This window comes from Pistacia vera, unplaced genomic scaffold (genome assembly GCF_008641045.1).
Source record: "Pistacia vera cultivar Batoury unplaced genomic scaffold, PisVer_v2 Contig788, whole genome shotgun sequence".
In the NCBI taxonomy this organism is placed as follows: Eukaryota; Viridiplantae; Streptophyta; class Magnoliopsida; order Sapindales; family Anacardiaceae; genus Pistacia; species Pistacia vera.
This window is the reverse complement of record NW_022196654.1, coordinates 38,269-61,752: the sequence shown is the minus strand read 5'-3', so window position 1 is coordinate 61,752 and position 23,484 is coordinate 38,269. Positions and strand designations below refer to the sequence as shown.

At 41.6% G+C, this 23,484-nt stretch overlaps 2 protein-coding genes across 2 annotated transcripts; both read right to left on the bottom strand.

The window, feature by feature from the left end:
• Nucleotides 1-262: 262 nt before the first annotated feature.
• Nucleotides 263-3,280, bottom strand: LOC116116893 (pentatricopeptide repeat-containing protein At2g20710, mitochondrial-like). The gene is made up of 2 exons (XM_031402932.1): nt 2,915-3,280; nt 263-2,130 (listed from the first exon to the last, which is right to left on the bottom strand). The coding sequence occupies exons 1-2, from the start codon at nt 3,212-3,214 to the stop codon at nt 877-879; spliced, it is 1,554 nt and encodes a 517-aa protein (XP_031258792.1). The 5' UTR covers nt 3,215-3,280; the 3' UTR covers nt 263-876.
• Nucleotides 3,281-18,276: 14,996 nt separating this feature from the next.
• Nucleotides 18,277-21,037, bottom strand: LOC116116895 (disease resistance protein RPP13-like). Its single transcript, XM_031402933.1, has 3 exons — nt 20,294-21,037; nt 18,798-20,251; nt 18,277-18,709 (listed from the first exon to the last, which is right to left on the bottom strand). The coding sequence occupies exons 1-3, from the start codon at nt 21,035-21,037 to the stop codon at nt 18,277-18,279; spliced, it is 2,631 nt and encodes an 876-aa protein (XP_031258793.1).
• Between the last annotated feature and the right edge of the window lie 2,447 nt (nt 21,038-23,484).

The window sequence follows — 23,484 nt, the reverse complement described above, 5'->3', positions numbered from 1 at the left end:
TATATTTCAATCAAAATCAAAATCCAAAAAATATAGTTGAACTTGAATAGACTAGAACAAGAAGTTGTCTTGATTTTATTGATCCAAAAAAGTTGAATTGAAACTTAAAAGAGTGTACTAAGATATAAGTTTTAATTAGATACATACTCTAATAACATGTGACTCATTTCATAAGTTCTTTCTCAATTCAAAAAATCTCTGGAAATAATCATAAATATTTGTACTAACAGAGGCACATAGCAAGATATTGAACAAAAGAAGTAGCACGCTTTTGAGCAATTCTTAAATTTAACCTACACAAAATTCTACCTTGTTGAATTTAACCAAAAACAGGCTCTTCTGTGACACCAAGTACCAGAATTCTAATCAAGAGTTGCAATTGCTAGAATAAAATTTCTAGTTTCGATTACGATACAAAAGTAATATATCAGAAAGTGCAATTGAAAACAGAAAACTTAAAGCAAACAAACTGAAATGGATTTAAACAATTAAACCAATATGCTTGAAGCATTTTGAATGGGAACATCATCTACATACCTTAAATCACTGCCTCTACCTGAGCTAGAATGTTGTATTACATTTTATATATTGCTGATGCAGTGTGGTCCTGATAGAAATTTCAGTCCATGTTCAAATCAATACTTTTTTTCAGGACTCAACCGAGGTCCGTTCCCGTGCCCAAAAATTGCTAAAAGCCAATGCACATGATTCGTGGCCTTCCTTGCCTATCTAGATGACGAAACCTGAACCGTAATTACCTACATTGTCTCAAACTAGGCAACAAAATATTAGACCACTAATCACAATAAACGGAACATGGAAGGCGTTTCACAAAATAAACCTTCCTCCTCCATTTGCCTTCTAGGTCCAGCTTATTCAACATGTCTCTTCTTCCTTTTCTGATTCACCGGAATCATACTCGGGCTCTATATGTGATTCTCCATTCTCACTCAAACAATCAACAAAAAACCCGAGTTCATCCACGTTTGATTTCCCATTCTGGACATAATTCAACAACCTATCTTGTAGCTCCACAGAGATAATATCCTTTTTCCTAAGTAATTTCATGAATTTCTCTGCTCCCTCTACATCTCCTTCATCTTTAAAGTATTTCAGGCAGGCAGCAAAAATTTTCTTCCTGGGCTTCCACCCAGTTCGACAAACCACTAATGCTTCTTTCATCGCTTCCACTGCTTTTTGAGTTTGACTATTCTGAACATACCCGATTGCCATATGCAGCCAAGTCGTCTGATTAGGCTTCCCCCCCTTCAATTTTGCCCCATCTATAAGAGTTTCTGCCTCCTGCAAAAGCCCTTTTCTGCTGTAAGCACTAATCATTAAGTTTAAAATCCGAATATCATAGGATCCATTTACTGATTCCCACTCTTCAAATATCTTCTTGGCACTTTCAAAGTCATTGAATTTTAACAATGAAGGTATGACACACATATAGCCTTTATTGTAAATCTTTTGGTTCTTCTTGTAAAGTTCCCAAAGTCTTAAAACATCGTCTTTCTTCCCAAATTTTGCATATTGTGTGATAAGAAACTCATATGCTTTATTGCTCTTTTTACCCGTTATCAGTCCCTCAGATTTCTTCAGCATTTCCAAAGCTTTGTCCAAGTGTCCAGTTTTTGCATACCCAGTTGCCGCATTATTGTAAACTGTCCAGTCCACAACAACATTGGGATCTGATTCCATCACTGCCAGAGTCTTATCAATTCCCTCGACATCAGAGGTAGCTCCAAAGGCACTCAGGCGTATACCCATAGTAAATTTATCATGTGCAATGCCTTTTTCTTGCATTTCATGCATCAGACTATCAAGTTTCTTGTAATTTGCAGTCTGATAATAAAGATTAAGCAGAACATTGTAAGCCAATGATGTCCGAGCGAACCCCAAATCCCTCATTTTCTGCATGGTGGCCTCTGCTTTTTCAAGAGATTTTACACTGGCATAGCAGTTAAGCATAGCACTATAAACTGAAAGGCCCTTTAATTGTTCCGGAACATTGTTGAAATAATTTTCCGCTTGTCCTGTGCCATGAACTTTAGAGATCAAATCCAGCCGAATGGCAACATCAGCAGATGTAAGTGGCAAGTTTCTTTTGTCAGTCATCCACATAGAAATCTGCAGAAAGAAAGAAAGAGACAGAGAATATAACATTGGAAAGATAAAATTACAAGATCACCGACAAGTAATCGTACGGCAGTTTCTTTTGATTTTTTATTGATAGGAATAAAAAATATTATTTAAAATAAAACCAAAGAGCAAAATGTATAAATATAAGCAAAATAGCTGCCCATAAAAATTAAACGAGAAAACCTTCAACCTCCAAAAGAATTTAGTTACAAAAAGACCTAACTAAAGACTAGAAAACTAATTACAGAAAAGCAGATCAAAAAGCTCCAAACAAAAGAACGCTAGCGAGGTTCTGAGATTGTCACTTCCCAATTAAATTGATCAAAGAAAAAGGAATTTCTTTAAATTCTGACAGGGTAAGTGTCCTTACGAATAAAATCAAACCAGCATGGCATCTATCAGTTAACAGCTTGAAACGTAATTCAGAAGAACACTAAAAGATTAATTCTCTTCATAAATTTCAGTAATTTTCAAGGGTGAGTACTTGGTTTTAGACCAGTAGTAGCTCAATCAATCCATTCTCTTCATCAACAAAGTCTTTCGTTAAAACCAGCCAATAAAGCATGCTACATCAGCATGCGTAGACCTCCTCATTGGAAGGTTGTCTCAGCATGCAGTGCACAGAAGTTTTTCCCTCTTAATCTAGGCAATGGCGAATGTTCAATGTGCGGGAGCCAAATTTTTGAGCAATTTTCATTATGAATAGTTCTTTAAATAAATAGTATATAAAGCAACATTAAAATGTATGAAATAATATAAAAAAAATGCCTACCTCAAGAGCGTGATGGAATCGTCGGTAAGATCGCAACTCTTTAATGAAGACATGGAGTTGTTCTTTGTCAACGGGACGTCCTTCTTCGACCCACTGGTCCAACACTGGAACGATTGAGACCCTTGGACTTCCGATCGGGGAGATCCGACGGTAAAGAGCGTTCATGGAGTCTTTCCATCTCGAGGTTCTCGAGCTTCGTGCTGCTATTTTTGTTGAGTACGAGCTTAAAGCCGATACATTTCCGAGACCCAAATGAGATTTGATGCTATGGAGGAGTGTACTGAAACGTAAAAGCTTCATCTGCAGAGAAAGAGCGAGGAGAAGGTGCAAGGGTTTGGTGACAGTCAAGGAGAGGGTTTAAGTCTTTGAGAGACCCCTAAAGAGAGTTCCATTTTATTTTGGGTTAATTTTAATACATACCGTAAATGTTCTTCAATTTAAAAACGCCCACAACTTTTGAAAATTATCACTAATCCCACCTACAAATGGGTATAGCTTAGGTATGGTTTATGTAAAAGGAAAGGGTTTAAGAAAATTCATTTGATCAAATAGTTACATAACTGTTAGGGCTAAAAATCGTCCTCGGCCCAAATCGAAAAACGTGTCTAATAATGAGGAAAAGACCAAGCCCAATCCCGATGCGGCCCATCCAAAACTCACTAGATTAGGCCTATTTGATATAAAGTACAGTCGGCCCAAACTGTCCAGACACAAGCCTCCTAGTCCCAGTTCACTTCCTGGATCTATGAACGAATCCAGAGCCCGTGGTCACCCATAGGTCACATTCTTATCCGAGCACAAGTAAAGTAGCCCACTACAACCCCAACTCCTCCAAGGTCCGTGTCAGAGTCATACCTAGACTCCTCTTCACGCCAAGATAATGGGACCAGAGGATTTATACCGAGAGGGAACGGATTACTACGAGAACTCCCAATCCCACCAGGATTGGGAGACCAGACAATCACTATTTAAACAAAGGCCAGCCCTCTCACAAGGCAGATTACAGTACACCTACAGACCCTGGAGTTCTAGCTTGAGAACTTTGCATCATAGCCGTAGTCACAGTCCCCGACTAGACTTCTGGTAACCTCTCTACTCCCTAGCCCTCACTAAATCAGCCTTTTAGCCTTGCTGACTTGAGCGTCAGAGTGCCTACGACAAACACCACCCCCGTGTTTTCTGTCTCTTCATGTGTGTTTCTTTATGTGTGCAGGTACAACAGATCGCTAGTGGCCTCAACCTCACGGGATCAGTCCCCCCTTCCGTACAGGTAGATTTTTACGTCTACAGTTTGGCGCCCACCATGGGGCCTCTAGCAATCATCCGGCTGAACAAATCTTGCTACGTAGAGGAACTTTCCATGGCTGACAATTCTGACAACGCTAACCCCGGCCTCGAAGCCAACTGGAGGCTCTGACCGCCTTCATGCAATAGAACTCAGACAAGGTAACTGCATTGGAAGCTGAGAACACTACCATCCAAACCGAAAACGCCTCCATCAGGGCCAAGAACCAGTCTCTGAAAGAAAATGTAAGCCATTTTTATGACCTCGAGCTTCTGCCTTCTTAGGTACCACCCAATCGGTTCCATGCCTCAGTTCCATCTATGCAAGCTCTCCGAACCCCAGAGCACGGGCCTGCGGCTTCAGATAAAAGGTCACGTCAACTAAGTTCGTCGGTGATTGACTATTCGGTCCTGATTCAGGGAGGAAAAGATCTGCCAATAGAAGCCTACTCAGCCTATCCATCTCAGCCTCGAGATCAAGACGCCCAAGTGACAGAAAACCCGTTCCAGCAAGACCAGCCCATCCTTGCCATCTCACCTCACCTTCAGTCGTCCATCCCTACACAAACACCATTCGGCTTGACTCACTCTCGTGGGTTGAACAACCACCCAAACCAAATTATCCCACTCAAGTCCATCCATCCTAACGGGCCAAACAAATACCAAACAACCCCCCTGACCATCCATGTAGGGCGAAACACTCGATCAGTTACAATAGGAGTCATCCCACCGGAAGGAATGAACGACGATCTAGGCTACCAAGATGTACACGAAGGAATGATCCACCAGACTACACCACGTGGAATGACCCAACAAAATATGTCAAACGCGAATGCAATGGCCGACCCAGTCAAACGGGATGACCTAGTGGTATCCCCCTCTCCTATGGAATAGATATTGGCTAAGAGACTGGTTGATATAGAGGCAGTGATGAGGCGAATACCAGGAATGCCGATCCTCACCAAGAAGAGTAGGCCTCACTGCTACGTTGATTCGCCCTTTATGGATGCAATTGCCCTAGCCGACATGCCCCACAAGTTTACTACTCCCAGCATGAAGCCCTATGACGGCACAACCAACTCGGATGATCACATAGCCTCGTACAAACAGCGGATGTTCACTATCTCAATACCTTGAGTGCTGAGGGAAAGCCTGCATGTGCAAGAGTTTTGGTTCAAGTTTAGCCAACCCAGCACTCCAGTGGTACACAAATCTCCTGAACGGTTCCATCGACTCATTCGCATAACTCACTGACACCTTTGTAGAGCAGTTCGCCAGCAGTAAGAAGCTCGAGAAACTATCGACTGATCTCTATAGTGTATACCAGAAAAGGGGAGAACTACTGAGGGAGTACGTCAGCAGATTCAACAAAGAGAACATTTCCATTCCTTCCTGCAACCTCGAGACAGCCGTAAACACATTCAGAAAAGGCCTTCTCCCGAATGGGGAATTGTATAAAGAATTGACGAAGCTTGGTTGCACCATGATGGAAGACGCCTTGGCCAGAACAGTGATACAAATAAGGTGGGAGGAAGATGAGATGAATCAGGCAATTCACGCCAGGTACGACCCGATGTGGAATGATAGGAGGCTAGAGGTCAGACCAACGGAACCCCGTTACCAACCCCCTACGCGTTACTTGAACAAAGTCAGGAAACCATATGATCGCCAGCCACCCAAAACTGACAATAGACAGGTTGGACCGAGCTAATACAAAATACCAGACTACAACCTCAGCGTCAAACCAGCCCAAGTGATGGCGATCATGAAAGGAATGGGATCTAGTGATAAGTGGCTAGGCAAGCTCAATGCTGAAGCAAGGAGAGACACAACCAAGTGGTGCGAATTCCACAGTGGCCATGGACATAACACCCCGAACTGCATTGCCTTGCGTTTGGAGGTTGTCGCACTATTAAAGAGGGGACAACTCCGACATCTACTGACAGATAAAGGGAAGCACACCATTAGCTAGAAAAGCACTAAAGAAACATCTCCCCCCTCCCCCCGGGGGAACCCACACCGAAAGGATTTTACTCACTCATCTCCGAGGGATCAGAGATCAGCGGGGTCAATTACTCATCAGCCAAATGATACGCCAAGGCCAGCAGCCACCATAAGATCCAGTCCATCCACCTAGTTTCTTGGTCACACTCCCATCAAGTAATTCAGTTTGAAGACGACGAGCCAGTCACCCTAGCCGCCCCCCATCATGATGCTCTAGTCGTCTCTCTCCAGATCGCCAACATCCTTGTCAAGAGGGTATTCATAGACAGGGGGTCATCAGTAAACATTCTGTTCCTCGCAGCAATGAAGGCTATAGGTCTGGAAGAAGAAAACATCAACAGAAGGCCGACCCTACTAGTTGGTTTTAGTTCTGAGCAGAAGTACGCCATCGGAGAGATCGTCCTTCTTATCTATGCTAGTGGAGTAAACAAATAAACTGTCTTCCTAGTGGTCGACTGCCCTTCACCAAACAACGCCATCTTGGGCCGACCTTTGATCCATGACATGAGAGCGGTCCCTTCCACTTTCCACCAAACGATCAGGTTTCCTAACAAATGTGGAGTACGAGAAATCAAGGGCAACATGAAAGCTTCCAGAGATTGTTACAAGAACGCCTTCAAGGGCACGGGTAACGCTTCATAGCAATTATAGTCCCATCCAACCCCTCCGACTAAGCTAGATCAACCATCTATGGAAGAGTTGGATGAAGTGCAGATACACCCGGATGACCCCGAGAGAAAGACAGATAGGTTCCCGTAAAGACACAGATAGGTTCCTGTCTCAGGCCCGAGACAAATGAGAAGCTGATAGAATTCCTCAGGCAGAATCAAGACTGTTTCGCCTGGTCCCACACCGACATGACAGGAATCAGTCTAGAGGCAATGGTCCACCAACTCAAAGTAGATCCAAATCACCAGCCAGTGAAGCAGAGGAGAAGGAAATTCGCCCCAAAGCACAACCGGATCGTCAACGAAAAGGTTGAAAAGCTACTAAGTAACGGCATGATTAGAAAGGTCCACTACCCCGAGTGGCTGGCAAACGTCGTGGTTGTAAAGAAAAAGAACGAAAAGTGGAGAGTCTGCATCGACTTCACCGACTTAAACAAAGCTTGCCCTAAGGATTCCTTCCCGCTCCCACATGTCGACGTGATGGTTGATGCGACCATAGGCCATGAGCTCCTTAGTTTTATGGATGCTTTTTCAGGTTACAACAAAATCTTGATGCACCTGGACGACCAAGAGAAGACAGCCTTCATCACAGAAAGGGGAACCTACTGCTACAAGGTGATGCCATTCGGTCTGAAGAACGCCCGGGCTACCTATCAGCGGCTAGTCAACAAGATGTTTGCCGAATACCTCGGGGACACCATGGAGGTTTACATCGACGACATGCTAGTCAACTCCCTGATAGCCAACCAGCACCTTGACCACCTCAGCCAGGCGTTCGCTATCCTAAGGAAGTATAACATGAAGTTGAATCCGGCCAAATGCTCATTTGACGTCTTATCGGGGTAAATTCTTGGGCTACATGGTAACTCAGCGAGGGATAAAGGCCGACCTTGACCAAATCAGAGCAATCCTCAGTATACCATCTCCAGCTTCCATACAAGATGTCCAGCGCCTTGCAGGACGAGTAGCCGCCTTGAGTCGATTCATCTCCAGATCCACTGACAAGTGCCACCTTTTCTTCCATGCACTCAAGAAGTTTGACAAGTTCGAGTGGTCTCCCTCCTGCGATGAAGCCTTGCAACAGCTAAAAAGGTACCTAACCTCCCCTCCGCTCCTTTCCAAACCTGTGGACAGGGAGAAGCTTTACACCTACCTGGTGGTCTCAGAGACAGCAATCTCAATAGTGTTAGTTCGGGAAAAGGATGCGAAGCAGCTGTCGGTCTACTATGACAGCAAGTCACTCCTCGATGCAGAAACACGGTACAGTCAACTAGAGAAATTGGCCCTCGCACTCATTCATGCATTCAGGAAGCTCAGGCTGTACTTTTAGTGTCACTCTATAGTCGTACTCACCTTCTTCCCTCTGAAGAAGATATTGTACAAACCAGAGCTATCAGGTTGGCTCACACAATAGACAGTAGAGCTTAGTGAGTTCGACATATCATATCAGCCTCGCACTGCCAACAAGTCCCAAGCATTGGCATATTTCATTGCTGATTTCACCCCGAGCACCACCATGCAAGCAGAGGAAGAAATACTGTGCATGGACAATGGGTTGACCTCCAAGTGGACTCTTTCAGTGGATGGATCAAGTAATGTGAATAGAAGCGGACTCAGGCTAGTACTGACTACACCAGAGGGAGAAGTCATCCAGTGGGCAATACGGTGTAGGTTCAAGTGCACAACCAACAAAGCTGAATATGAGGCTTTCATCGCTGGACTCTCCCTAGCAAAAGAAATCGGAGCGAGGAGACTGGAGGTGAAGTCCAACTCCCAGCTTGTAGTTAACTAGCTACAGGGCACTTACCAGGCATGTGACTCGAAGATGACAGCATACTTAAACCTGGTCAAAGAACTGCAAGGCCAATTTGAAGAGTTCTCCATCGCCTAGGTCCCAAGAGTGGAGAACTCTCACGTCGACGCCCTTGCCAATCTCAGCTCAGCGCTCCAAAGTTCTTTCCAATCATCCATCCCTCTGTTATTTCTGTAGTGGCCAGCCAACTAGAAGGAGTAACCACCAAACAAGTCACCCGAGGAAGCAATGGATATTGAGCTAGCCGACTGTTGGATGACCCCGATAGTGAAGTATTTAGAGCACAACGAACTCCTAGCTGACAAGAGCAAAGCACGTCGACTGAGAGCTACCAGATTCACCATCTATGAGGGCCAACTCCTCCGGAAATCATTCTCGGGTCCCTATCTCAAGTGCGCAAGCCTAGAGGAAGTCAAACGGGTCCTCGCCGAACTCTATGAAAGCGAATGTGGAAACCATGCTGAGGGACGCAGCCTTGCACACCAGGTGATCACCGCTGGATACTACTGGCTAACCATATGCACTGATTTAGCTGCTTATGTTAAGAAGTGCAACAGTTGCCAAAGATTTGCTCATATTTCACACCTCCCACCCGAGTGACTCCATTTCATCCTCACACCTTGGCCCTTCATGAAGTGGGGGATGGATATAGTGGGGAAACTACCGACTGTACCCGGACAATAAGTCTTCATGTTGGTTGTGATGGATTACTTCACCAAGTGGATCGAAGTCGAAGCTTTCACACAAGTCAGGGACATAGAGGTAAAAACTTTTATATGAAAACATGTCATCCACAAGTTCGGGACACCGAAGGAAATCATCACCGACAATGGATCCCAGTTTATCAGCTCAGGCTTCAGGGATTTCTGCGACATGTGAGGGATCAAGCTTAGCTTCTCCACCCCCTGCAACCCCTAGTCCAACGGCCAGGCCAAGTCATCAAATAAAATCAGTATGTAGATCCTGAAAAAGCGATTATAGAAAGAGAAGGGTGCATGGGAAAATGAGCTACCCAAAGTCCTTTGGTCCTACGAAACTACAGCTCGCTCGTCAACAGGCGAAACCCCTTTCTCCCTCATATACGGTTCTGAAGCGGTCATCCTAGCCGAAGTATCGGTTCTGTCCACCATGCTCCAATGGGCGGACGAGAAAATCAATAGCTAGAACCTTTGCCAGAACTTGGATACCGTCGATGAGTTCCATGAGTAGGCGAGCATCTACAACGCTATCTACCAGCAGCAGGCTGCTCGGCACTACAACCGCAACATCAGGATTAGAACTTTCAAAATCGATGACTGGGTCCTCCACAAGGTCTTTCAAAACACTAGGGAGATCAATTCTGGCAAACTCGGGCCCACTTGGGAGGGTCCCTACAAGATAATAAAAGAAGCGGGGAAGGGCGCCTATCGACTCTAGAATCTGGAAGGCAAAGACATCAGCAGCAGTTGGAATGTAGTCCACCTCAAACGCTACTACTTTTAGGTGAACTCATTCGTTTAAATGTTTTTTTTTTTTTTTTTTTTTTTTTTTAAAGGGATGAGTGTGTCTATTCACCTCCTCATAGACAGTTGGCCTTATGACCTGAATTTAATGAAGTATTATTCAGAATTCCACATCTTCGGATCGACCTTGCTCGATCAAATTATTTTTACACCTTCGGATCGACCCTGCTCGGTCTACGGATTTACACCTTCGGATTGACCCTACTCAATCCATGGAATTACACCTTCGGATCGACCCTGCTTAATCCATGGATTTACGCCTTCAGATTGACCCTGCTCAATCCACAGAATTACACCTTCGGATCGACCCCGCTCGATCCACGGATTTACACATTCAGATCGACCCTGCTCAATCCATGAAATTACATATTCGGATCAACCCTGCTCGATCCACAGATTTACACCTTCGGATCGACCTTGCTCAATCCATGGAATTACACCTTCGGATCGTCTCTGCTCGATCCATGAAATCACACATTCGAATCTGCCTACCCGATCCACAGATTTACACCGTCGACTGGTCCTGCCCGGTTCATGAAGCTACCCATCCAGACAGCCAGACCGAATGAAGGGTTCTTACACCTCAAAAATCAATAAGTCATCGATCCAGCCTAGCAGAAAGTCTACGCGACTTAGCCACTAGGTCGTACCAAAGTTACAGCACAAGTATAAGAGTTCAACCCCTAGTGCATCTACGAACACAGAAGCAATCAACAACTCATTCACCCATCAGGAAAACATCAAAAACAGAACAGCAGGCTTAAACATATAAACAGCCTCAGGCGGCTTAGTTCAGAAATACAATAAAAGGCATACACGCCAAGAAAGGGCATCGCAAGCCCCAAAATACATAGGCAAACAGAAATAAAGCTAAGTGTCGTCAATGCGAGTCATCTCTCTCATCTTCAACTCGGTCACTCCATCACCAGCACCAGTACCTGTCCCTGCAGCCTGGTCGTTCACATCCCCAATAACCGATGGTCCCGACTGACTAGCAAAATCGAGCATCTGCTCCTCAATCTATTCCTCCGTATGCTCAGCCCCCTCCTCCAGCATCTTCTACATGAGCTGAATGTCCTCATTCGGATTCTAGTGGGAAGTGTTCTCGGCTTTATACTCAAGCATGAGCTCCCCCTGGGCCCTAATGATGGCATCATCAGTAATGGTAAGGCACTGCTCCTTGAGGGACTCAATCTCTGCAGTCGTCTCGACTAACTCTCTCTTTAGCTTCTCCAACTCACCCTCGACTGCCTTCAAACGCTGCTGGCTCTCCTGCTCGACCTTCTGGGCTGCCGCCTCCCTTTGGCGCAAACTGGAGTTTGCCTTGGACACATCCTGTATCCTCTTCTCCTACGCCACTATGGACTTCCTCAGATGCAAACTACTTGTGAATGCCTGCACAACAAAACATTATCATCAGTACAAACCGTGATGAACAAGATTAAATAAAAATACTGCCCTACCTGAAAAGCGCGGGACACCCCCCAATCAGCAGCCGCGACCGCCCCTATCTGGTTCAAATGGGTCTCGTCTGCCGAGAACAGAAAGGAGTCAGCCAATTTGCTCATGGAAGCTGCGTCAGAGTAGGTTGACGTAGAAGCTAGAATACAGAAGGTGATCATCTCAGTCTCTTCATCCAAGTTCACTGTTTGGGATGACCCTACTCCGGCGGTGGGCTGACGGCTCGATGGCGTCACCACTACATCCTTCGCTCTCCTATCCTCTTTGGCCGAGGATTCCCTCCTCCTCTTCTCCCAATGCCGAGTGATGGACTCACTCGCACTGGGGACGGTCAGCTTCTTCATTAGTGTCTCTACAAGCGCAAACTCTCCAACAGTTAGTGGGTTCAGCCGGGGCTCACCATAAATGGTATGATTGCAATACCGAGTCAGAAGCACATCCCAAGTTTGCTTCAACGAAGGGAAAGGAATACCTCGCTGAATCGCCTCTACTCCGGCCCAGAGATGGCTGGTCCTAAGGTTGGCCTCCGCTAATATTACTCGCTAATCCCTTTGCGCCTTTAAAATGGCTAGCATCTTCTGGGTCTACACGTCCAAACCGTCTCCGCTCTGCCTGGCCCGATTGCACTCAAGCTCTGCAAGCAAAAAACACAATAAGATTTAGTAAACAAAGTACAAAAAAAGACAAAGGTTCTCACCAGTGGCTCGCCAACTGCTTGGAATATTTCCCTGGCCTTTCTCCCTAAACATAGTCTGACCCCGTACAAAGAAATGCCAATCCTTCCAGTTCTTGTCACTGGACCAGAGGTCGGTCACCAGATAAGACCGATCATGCCTGAGGTTGATTAGATATCGACCATTCTCTTTGTCGTCTCCTTCAAAAAATACGAGTACAACAGCTCGTGTAGCCCAAACATTACATGGTTCCGCACACAGAGCTCCTCGAGCACCATAAGCAACCTCCAACCGTTCGGCATGATCTGTGATGGGGCAATCATGAAGTGGTTCAGCACCTCCCAGATGAGGCGAGGAATAGGCAACCTCAGCCTATTGTGAAACCACTTCTCATAAACACTAACCCAACCTTTTGCCTCCCAATCAACCCATTTGTATGACCGTGGCGCCCGGATCTCAACCGAACCTGGAATGTGATACATAGTCCGGATTCGCCACACATCGCTATCCTTGAGCATGAGCGGATAGTCCCTAACTAAGATCCCACTACCTTGTTGGCTTGGCTCCTCCTCAGAGCTATTACTAGACGAAGGTGAACTACCAACACCTTCAGAGTCTTCCCCACTTTCCCTATGCTTGCCCAAACCACTCGGACCAACGGCTCCTGTCCTTGGGGCAGCTATACTAACATCGGTCGGTATGCCAATCGGAATGCCCCCCTCGGGCATCACTACTATTGTGGGGGGACATTCATACTCATTCCCAGCATCTGCCACAGCCCCACTCAAACTACTCGACTGGGAATCCAACATTTCAGCCTATCCAACCAACCCGACCAACTGATTCTATTCCACAACCTAAACTCTCCAAATTCTAAGTGTCGGACCTCCACTCGCCCTACACCACCTATCGAGCAACACTACAAGAGCACCCTTAAACTCTTGCTCGCACTTCAGCGTCGATCGACCCATCCCCGTTAACACCACTTGCCACAAGTTAAAACCCCGATTGACCCTCCCAACCGACCGTCCTAATCCCAAATTCAGCAGTACTTTGTCTTGTTTGACCGGAGCAACAAAGCCATTGTTCAACTTAACCACTCATACGATCCCATCACTACCCGTTCGGATAGACCGGACAACCTACGTACCTATCCCACTTGAAGTTCACCTATGCCCTTGATCTAACCTTATTCGATCAATCAGACTAATCGAGCCCCTGTTCAACTTAATAACTCACACGATCCCCTCACTACCCGGTCGGATGGACCGGACGACCTACCTATCCCACTTGAAGTTCACTTAAGCCCCTGACCCAACCTTATTCGGTCAGTCAGACCGATCGAGCCCCTGTTCAACTTAACCACTCACACGATACCCTCCTTACTCGGTCAGATGGACCAGACGACCAATTTAGGCCACTTGTAGCCTGCTTATAACTCTATCTCAGCCTGTCACTCGATTCAGTCAGGCAGACCGACCGAGCCAGAATACTACGTAATTTGGTGTCTCTTCTGTCCCGTCCAAAAAACTCGAAAAACACCAAAAGTTGGGCAACTCGTCGGAAATCCATTAGAAATCCCAAATTTATGCCTATTCTAAAAATCTGTATTCTAAACACTTCAAAACCCAATCGAAACTACTCGAAACTTCAAAAACTTCATCCTATCTTCCAAAAACTCAGCAAACAACCAAAAATCAGCCCAAAGAAAATAGTATTTACCATAAAACGATCTCGAAAGACTGCAGAAAAAGAAACCTCCGCTGCTCAAAGAAACTGAAACAAAAAGAAGAAAAGCAGAAGAAATTTTTTTTTTGTTGTAGAAAAATGGAGGAAAAATGCAAATGGGAGACGAACAGTCCGCTTCCTAGTTTTTATAAGAGAAATCTGAGGAAGCAGACACATGGCAGCCCACGATTGGCCAACGGTTAGAGCGACTCTTCGTTTTCCTGCCTCCAAAATGATGGGCTGATCGCCACCGTACACGTGGCAGGCATCCATAGCACCTAGGAAATTGCAGCACCATACGGAAGCCATGTTCAACATCTCTGCCTTCCCGATCGACTCAGCACGCGACTGTCAGAGTGAACCCAACAAGCTCCCTTATTTCACTGGTCAGGGATATTTTCCTGACCGGTCGGATGGCTAAGAGAGATCTGGCTCATGTTCACACTCAAGACGATCAAGCCAAGAGGCCTCGCCCATTCGGTTTTCCGTAGCGGACAAGTAGGCAAAGTTTGCTCATTTTGTTGTCCATCAGGCATCCAGTAAAGAGCCCCGTGGTAACAAAAGCACACGTCATACGGTCCAGCAAGCCGGCCAAGTCCATTTCATCCATTCGATCACCTGAGTACCCCGACCGAACGAACCTTCAATTTAAGGTCGCCTCTAACTCACTTGCCTCGGCATACCGAGCTGATGCCTCTATCATGGGATGCTAGCCCATTTCTCCAATCGGTAAGACACATCGAACGAGCACATGAGCCCCAGAAGTCTCGTTCGAAGTCTCTTCGGCCCTTCACACCGATCGAGCACACCCTGTTGGGATGACTGCATATTCTAGATCGGTAGTGGATACCGAGTGACCCTTGACTACGAATCACCTGCATCAAGTTGGTCAGCTGCACTGGCAATTGGTCGCCCGGGTAGGGCAACCGAATACATCTCTTTCGCTTCCTACTCTTTGACTTAAGAAAACCTTAACTTAGAGAGTGGAGAGCAAACTGTTAGGGTCAAAAATCATCCCCGACCCAAATGGGAGAACGAGTCTAACAATGAGGAAAAGACCAGGCCCAATCCTGATGCGGCCCAATCCAAAACTCATTAGATTAGGCCCATTTGATACGAAGTACAGTCGGCCCAAACCGTACGGACACAAGCCTCCTAGCTAGTTCACTTCCTGGATCTATGAACAAATCCAAAGCCCATGGTCATCTAAAAATCACATTCCTATTTGAGCACAGGTAAAGTAGCCCACTACAACCCCAACTCCTCCAAGGTCCATGTCAGAGTCATACCTGGACTCTTCTTCACGCCAGGATAATGGGATCAGAGGATTTATGCCGAGAGGGAACATATTACTATGAGAACTCCCAATTACTATTTAAACAGAGGCCAGCCCTCTCACAAGGTAGATTACACTACACCTATAGACCTCGGAGTTCTAGCTTGAGAACTTCGTATCACAACCGTAGTCACAGTCCCCAACTAGACTTCTGGTAACCTCTCTACTCCCTAGCCCTCACTAAATCAGCCTTTCAGCCTTGCTGACTTGAGCGTCGGAGTGCCTATGGCAAACACCACCCCAGTGTTTTCCGTCGCTTCACATGTGTTTCTTTACGTATGCAGGTACAGTAGATCGCTAGTGGCCTCAACCTCACGGGATCAGTCCCCCCTTCCGTACAGGTAGATTTTTACGTCTACAATAACTCTTTGTTATTTTTAATAACTCTATGCTTCAAATGGTATTATTTCATGAAAAACAAAAACGATATAACAATCCTTTTATAACTAGAATTATCTTGAATTCATATCAATATATTTCCGTCTTATAAGGTATTTGACATAACAACGAATTTATTTGATATCTTATAACTAGAATTTCTTTTATTCTCATTACTAGTTACTCGTACTCTCTTTTAGTTCGAGGAAAAAACTTTTAGTGATTTTATTGATAGTTATGAGAGTTAACGACATTTTCCCACCCGAAATATGGCTTAATGATACTTTTTCACCCTTACACTTTTAAAATACCAATTTACTACCCAAAGCACAAATCCGTTAGTAACTAATATTGTAAATAAGGGCAAGATGATAAAAAAAAAAAAAAAAACAGTTATAAGTGAGGACGGAATCGTGACAACAACTTAAAAAGTTAATTTCATCTTTCAATTTTTAATAGAATACACTAAAGTTAATTTTTTCCCCCGTCACATTATTCTTTTTTGGTTCATTCTCTTCTTCCTTTCTTTCACTTCTTCTCTCTCTTCTGAACCTTCATTTCTTTCCTATCAAGTGTCAACTCCTCCCTTTCTCCGCCTCTTTCCTGTCTTTCTTCTCTTCTTATTCTTATTCTTCTTTCTTTCTTTTTTCTTCTCTTCTTCTCTCCATGGTTGCTTGGCCCTCACAGTGGGTTTGAGTCGTTGTGTGAGGGCCTTGTGACGATTGAATTTTGCCACCACAAATCCCTCACGCGACAGCAGTCAAGATTGACGAATATAATAGCAGCTACAAGTTCAAGGGGATATTCACGAATGTCGCTCGTGGTGTCGAAGGATTGTCATAACGATTGTCATTCGTCTTCGTCGGTGATTAATGATGATGGAGATATTGCCTTCATGTAGGAAGTCGTTACCATTTGATCTAAACTATCCACCGCTGGATGATGTTGATTTCAATAGTGATGATTTGTAGTGCACTGTTTTATGTCTCTGCTGGTGGTGTTTGTTAATAGATTTTTTTTTCTTTTTCTCTATTATGTGGGAAAAAAATAGAAAAAAAAAAAAAAAAGATTAAGATGAAATGGTCTTATTTTTATGAGTATGATGATGATGATATGATGTCTTAAAGATTGATGTGGGTTTGTAGATGTTTGGATTTGCTTGATTAATGGAGGCTTTGTGAAGAATTTGAAAGATGAGAGAGACGGTGATAGATGGTTAATTGAGTCTATTGACTTGACATATAATAATAAATAAATTTTTAATTCAATTAGTTAAGGGTAGTTTTGTCTTTATACTAAATATTACGATTTTTAACGAAACCGTTAAAGAATTTAACCTTTTGGGTAGTTCAATGGTCTTTAAAAAGTTTTAAAGTGTGGGAAAAAATCATTACATCGTTAATCGGGTGGGAAAAAGTCATTAACTCTAGTTATGATTTATGAAGTCCACTTTTACTAAATTTAAAACACCCTTATAATCTAAAAATTATCATTGACCTCCGCACTTCTCTTGAGAAGTTACAAAGGTGAGAGTGGGCAACAGAAGATGTGTCTAGGAGAGTTGGGCTTGTCAGAGGAATAGTGGGCAATATGGGCTTTCATTTTTGCAAAACGGTGAAGTTTTTTTTTTAAATTTTATAACCATAAATTTATCTTTATATTAAATTATTAAAATTAACATTCATTTTATATTATTTATAAATATTTTTGACACCCCACCATTATCTCATAAACTATTATTTTTTTATGAGAATGAATAATAAAGATAAGGTTTGATATTTGAGATTGTTTGTAGTTACGTATAAATTTATTATTAATTTTTTCTCCAAAGTATTAGTAGTTATTTTAATCCATATATTTTTTATGTTGTGTAACTCTATTATGTTTTTGAAATTATTTGCCAGGATTTTTTTAGCTTTAATTTTTTCTAAATTTTCAATTTGATTATCTAAAGTTTTGTTTTAGGAATAAAGCTGGTGAGAGGTATATAACATAAGTGAATGGAATAAAATGTTAACTCTTAAAAAAAAATGAATGAAGGACATTTATGGAATTTAAGGTGTGCTATAAGAAAACAAAAATTTTAGAACTTTGGAGTTGTGTTTTCAGGGGTTCTTTAGTTCATTAATGGGATGCCAATAACTTCACTCTTGAAACATTATCAAATTCTAAGAGCTAAAAATGGAAGCCCTAACGTTTTATTGTAATAACAAACTTCCCTCGAGTTTTATAAACCAACGGAAAAAATCGCCTAAAGTCAACCAATGTTTACCGAATTACTGTTCTATCGTTTATTTTAACATCTAAAACTCTCAATTATAAGAGAATTTTTGTAATTTTAAAAACCTTAAGAGAATTTTTGTTATTTAATAAGACCGCACAGGGATTTATGTCATTAACTCTACTTCAATATAATAGGAACCAGAAGCAACAAATATTATAGGAATTTGAGAGTAAAGAAGATGACATTAAAGGTGAAACAGTAAATACAAATTACATTCCACGACACATCAATCAAACAGAACTTCCAGCGAAAAGATCACAAATTAACAGGAAACGCAACCCAAGCACAATAACTACCATATGAGTAATACCATAATAACATGCTGACAAATATAATAGTTCGTAATTGGTTAATTCACGATAAATCATATCTGTCAAACAGTAAATCCTGTTGATCAATGCTAAGTTTTCATGTCGCAGTCTTTCTGGAATTCTTGAATTCGGCACTTCACGAGACTTGATAAAACTTTTTAGCTTAGGCATAGCTCCTTCCGCTACTTGCAACTCCGCCAAATGCCTTTCGAAAAGAACTAGAATTTCAAGCCGAGGAAAACCCTTCTTGCCGCACACCATTTTCTTTCCATCATAAGAATCGCTGCTTAAATAAAGAACCGTGAGGTTCGGCAACTTCTCTAATGTAGGCATGGGGTCATTTTTTAGTTTGCTGTACAGTAACTCTTAAGTATTCAAGATTTGGCAAAAACGCAGGCATTTCTTCCGGTAGTTTCTCTATCCACCCCTGTAATGTCAACTCTACCAGATTTTTGCAAGCAGAGAGTGGTCGCAAAGAAGGAATTGTTCTTCCTGCCATGTGAACCCGTAAAATCTGAAGGCTTTTTAGTTTGGCGACAGAATCAAAAGTGAAGTTGTTTACTTCTTCATGGCCTAACGATATGTGCAGCTCTCGAAGATTAACCAACCCTTCTGGATTAGTTTTAATCCAAGTCTTGCCTGGTATGTACCTTAATGTTTGAAGGTTTACCAAATTGTCTATCCGAAAATTCCCGCTAAAAATTCCAAATAGATGTCTCAATTCTTGCAATTTAGAAATGTCAGGTGGGAGACTGGGCTTCATAGAAGTACCGATTAAGTTCAAAGTTTGTAGGCTCACCAATTTGAGAATGAATGGTGGAACAACTTGAATACCTGTTTCTCTCAATTCCAAATACTTCAAGTGAATCAACTCACCTACTTCTTGCGGTATTGTTTTCATAGAGAGATACGAAAGATCGAGTACTCTTAGTAACCTGAAGGTGGAGATCACTGTTCCTAAGTCTTCACTTGCTTCTGCTCGATAGATATTGAAGAAGAAAAGGGAACGCAGTACTTTAGATTGTTGAAGCTGCAAGTAACTTTCCATTCCCGAATGAACAGCTTGTCGTCGTGTTCCTAAGGAACAAGATGATCTATTATTTACATCGTAAAGCTGAAAGAGCTTCAGCTCTTGAGCCTTTTGAATTGCTAGATCACGTAAAACATCGTGAACACGACATGCAATAATCCTCCCTCTTCGTGTTTTATCGATTTGTATCAGATTTCTTTTAACCAACTCATCCAAGTAAAAATAAGCTACATCTTCCATTATTTCTTCATTTCGGGGTATGAAACCTTCTGCCACCCACAATCGAATTAGTCTCTTCGTTGGAATTTCAGAATCTTTTGGAAAATGACCTAGGTAGAGAAAGCATAGCTTCAATTGATAAGACAAATCATTGAAGCTTAAATGAAATAAGTATTTGACATGATCCAGACCACGATTTAAGGGTTGGCAAATATTATTGTGCATCAAACACCACTCTTGCGCACTCTTTTCGAACAATAAACCACCAAGTAAGAGAATAGCGAGTGGTAGACCACCACATTTTTGCACCATTTCGCTTCCCAATTCCTCCATTTCTTTGGTTTCAGTTGCCTTTCCAGAGGTTTTTGCACAGAATAACTCCCAACTTTCATCTTCACTTAGAAGTTCAAGTTTATGAACATAATCTGCACAAGCTGCAACTTCTGTATCACAAGTGGTCATAATTATTCTACTACCACATTTGTTATCTGGAAAGGCTTCTATGAGACCCTTCCAATCATCTGTTCTCCAAACATCATCAATCACTATCATATATGAACTTCCTTTCAGACATTCTTGAAGATATTTCTTCAAATCTCCCTCGCTCATCTTCTTCAACTTTGACATCAACTTTTGCTTCGACCCCTCTTTAGAGAAATTGAAGGAACTTATAATTCTTCAAAGAACATCTTCAATATTGTAATCTTGAGACACTGAAACCCAAGCATGATTTTGAAATTTATGCTTGAGCTGATCATTGTGATAGAGTTTTCTGGCAAAAGTTGTTCTGCCAAAACCAGTTGCGCCCCAGATAGAGATTGCAAAAAGCCCCGTCTTATTGTCAAGTAATTTACCCAACAATGTCTTAGTATCTTCCTCGTGGCCAACAACATCTTCAAAGGAGATGGTTCTTCTTCGTTTCATAAATTCGTGAAGAGCCTTGCTCCCTCCTTCCCTCTTGTTATAAACGTCTTCGAGAGCAAACTCTTTGCCTCTACTGGAGACATCATTGAGTCTCGCTTTCAGTTCTTTAATTGCCGTGCCTGCGCCATGCAGTTCGAACATTTCTTTGGGTGCTTCAGTGACCATGCAAAAATACTTCTCGATGGAAGTAAAGAGTTGATGCCGCCTTTCTGAAGTCTCTCCTTCGTTGACTAGGGCCATATTTGAAGACTCATCATGAAATTCGATCATGAATTTATCTAAGAAATCTTCGCAATCATAAACGATTCCAATGATCTCAGATAACCGCAGGGTTATTGCTTCATTGTCAACTTGCTTATCTTCTGCGTCCTTTATGACACCAATCGTAGTTGCCAGATCGTCTTTCAGCGACTGCACTTCACTGTTTACTCCTCGTAAGGAGGCTACTTCATTGCTGAGAAATTCCGCAAACCTCTCCACCACTAGTGAGACTACTGCATCCGCCATAGTCCCCAAGCTGCTTTTTCTCTTTTTCGTTCTTAAAATGAAGAGAACACTAAGAGATTTAAGTGTTCTTTTGAGTTGTGTGGTGATTCTGAAGACCATGCTCACTTAAATAGACCAACTTTGTTGGTTTTTTAATGCTAAATTTAATGTTCTTTAATTTTAATTTATTTCCTTTAACTCAATTATGCCAGTTGTGCACATAGGAATTTTCGAAGGACATAACCTTAATTTTAAAAAATAATAATAATACAAGTTTTTCCAATTGTTAATCTTATAACACCATTTAAGTTTACTTGGAGAAACACTTATATGGAACAATCTTACCTGAGTCAGAAATGTATTGTTTTTGGACAAATTATATATATATAGTCAAAGCAATCCATAGAAAGAGGAGATATTAATTAAAAAAGAATGAACAACATTACACCAAGTTAGGGGAAATTAAAGTTCTTGTAAAACAAATGCATATTATTATTCACGAGTGACCTACACGATTCTGCTATCAAGCGTAACTAGAATTCTTGATCTCTCATATTAATTGAATTATTTAGTTTGAGATTTAATATAGAGAGTAAACGACTTTTTCCTATCCAAGGTTTGTCTTGATGACCCTTTTGCATCCAAAATTCAAAATATCACTTTTCTACCTAAAATTAATATTCCATTACTACCTAAAGTCGATTGTGGTGAAGAAAATTCTCTCCGTTACCACTATTTGAACCTTTGGTATCCTCTCTACAAAAATCCTCTCATTTTGGCATATGATTTCTTGCCAATTGTCAATCACCGCAAAGCTATGGTTTTCCATTTTTAACTGATTTTCAACTGATTCCGACAACGAATATTCAATTGATCATCAACATTCGATCCATCGGTCTTCACTCTATAAAATTTCTTTTATCCTAACTCTTGATAACTCGCGAATGTTGGTTGAAAAAGTAAAGTATATTTTGGGTATTAACGAAATATAAACATTAGATAGAAAAGTGATATTTTGAAAGTTTTTGGGTGAAAAAGTGTCATTAAGGCAAACTTTGGGTAGGAAAAAGTCGTTTACTCTTAATATATATTTCCGAAACTTTGAGAGAAATCGAGCTTTCACCAAAATTTATTAAAACAAAATTCAAGGGATCAATTGGACTATCTTAATATGTTATCTTCATCGTTTTATTATCTTAATCCTGTAAGTTTAGGTGAAATCGAACTATCTGGCAACTACCCAGAATTATTCACGAAATTAAAGAGTTTGACTACTACCCAGATTCATGAATATTTGAGTCGTCTTTTCTTAAACAGATGTCAATACTTAAATTCGTCATCCAAGAATTTTATTTTTATTACTTTTGTTACATTGGTCTTGACTTTTAAAAATAATCTAAACAGAACCTTGCGCCCTAAATTAGCTGCTAAATTTCAGGCCTCTATTTATCTATGTTATATTTTTTCAATTTCTTCAACTCTGGCATACAATAATTAAATCTTTATAACAAAAGTTCAGTCTGTATTAAATAAAATAAAATTAGGACACCTGTGGGAGAGATGGATACTTTATCAGTCTAACATATTATTATCGAGAATATGTGTTTTTGTATAGTCAATAAAATTGAGATTTCAATTAACGGGGGAAGTTCCAGGGAACTTTCATGGGTTCTCCATTCTGATTTTTCTATTTACTCATCAATTTGGCATAATTTATGTGATTCTTTCTTGTGATTTCAACTTAAAAAGAAACAAGAATCATTACTCATTAGCTTACTTAGTACAGGAAAATCAACCCTGGAAAAACGATTCTTACATGGCAGAAACCTCATTTCTGTTTTGATCCTGGTTATTGTTATGTCTGTTTTGAATTGTTTTTGTTGGTTGTTATTTCAGGAGCTTATAAGGAAACAAGAATCCAGTAATAAATAAGTTTTATTTTATATTTTTTTATAAGGACACGATCAAAGTGTCCAAACCAGTTTACATATACCTTAACTAATTTCTTAGAGTTCTGAAATAAACAATCGAGTAAATCCTCTTAATAAAGACTCATATTAGTGCTTAAAGAGACTCCAACTCAGAAACTCATGTTGGACTCCTTTACTCTTTTACCATCAAGTCGATTAATTCTGCACATATTACAATCTTAGGGTGTGGAAATAATGGATTTGACACTTTCAAATTTTAGGATTTGAAAAAATATCATATTTTATGCAGGGGTGGAACCACTGCGGCTAGGATCAAAATTTGACTAGAAAAGATTTATAGATATAAATATATATTTTTTTTAAATATCAAAGTATTTTATCTTGTTATATTAAAAAAAATAAAATAAAATAAAAAAGCCCTCATAAGTCTAATTCTCTTATTTTATTAAACACTTCTAGTTAGAATTCATCATAAACCATCTTTTATTTCGTTTCCACACCCACCTCCCTTATCTTTTAAATTCTTAGAATAAAAAC

Coding starts and splice junctions, on each gene's coding strand:
- LOC116116893 (XM_031402932.1), bottom strand. CDS start 3,214: ATGAAGCTTTTACGTTTCAGTACACTCCTCCATAGCATCAAATCTCAT. Junction 2,131..2,914: donor GATTCCATCACGCTCTTGAG/GTAGGCATTTTT, acceptor TTCTTTCTGCAG/ATTTCTATGTGGATGACTGA.
- LOC116116895 (XM_031402933.1), bottom strand. CDS start 21,037: ATGGCGGATGCAGTAGTCTCACTAGTGGTGGAGAGGTTTGCGGAATTT. Junction 20,252..20,293: donor AAGATTACAATATTGAAGAT/GTTCTTTGAAGA, acceptor TTCTCTAAAGAG/GGGTCGAAGCAAAAGTTGAT. Junction 18,710..18,797: donor GCTTGCAAAAATCTGGTAGA/GTTGACATTACA, acceptor GTTACTGTACAG/CAAACTAAAAAATGACCCCA.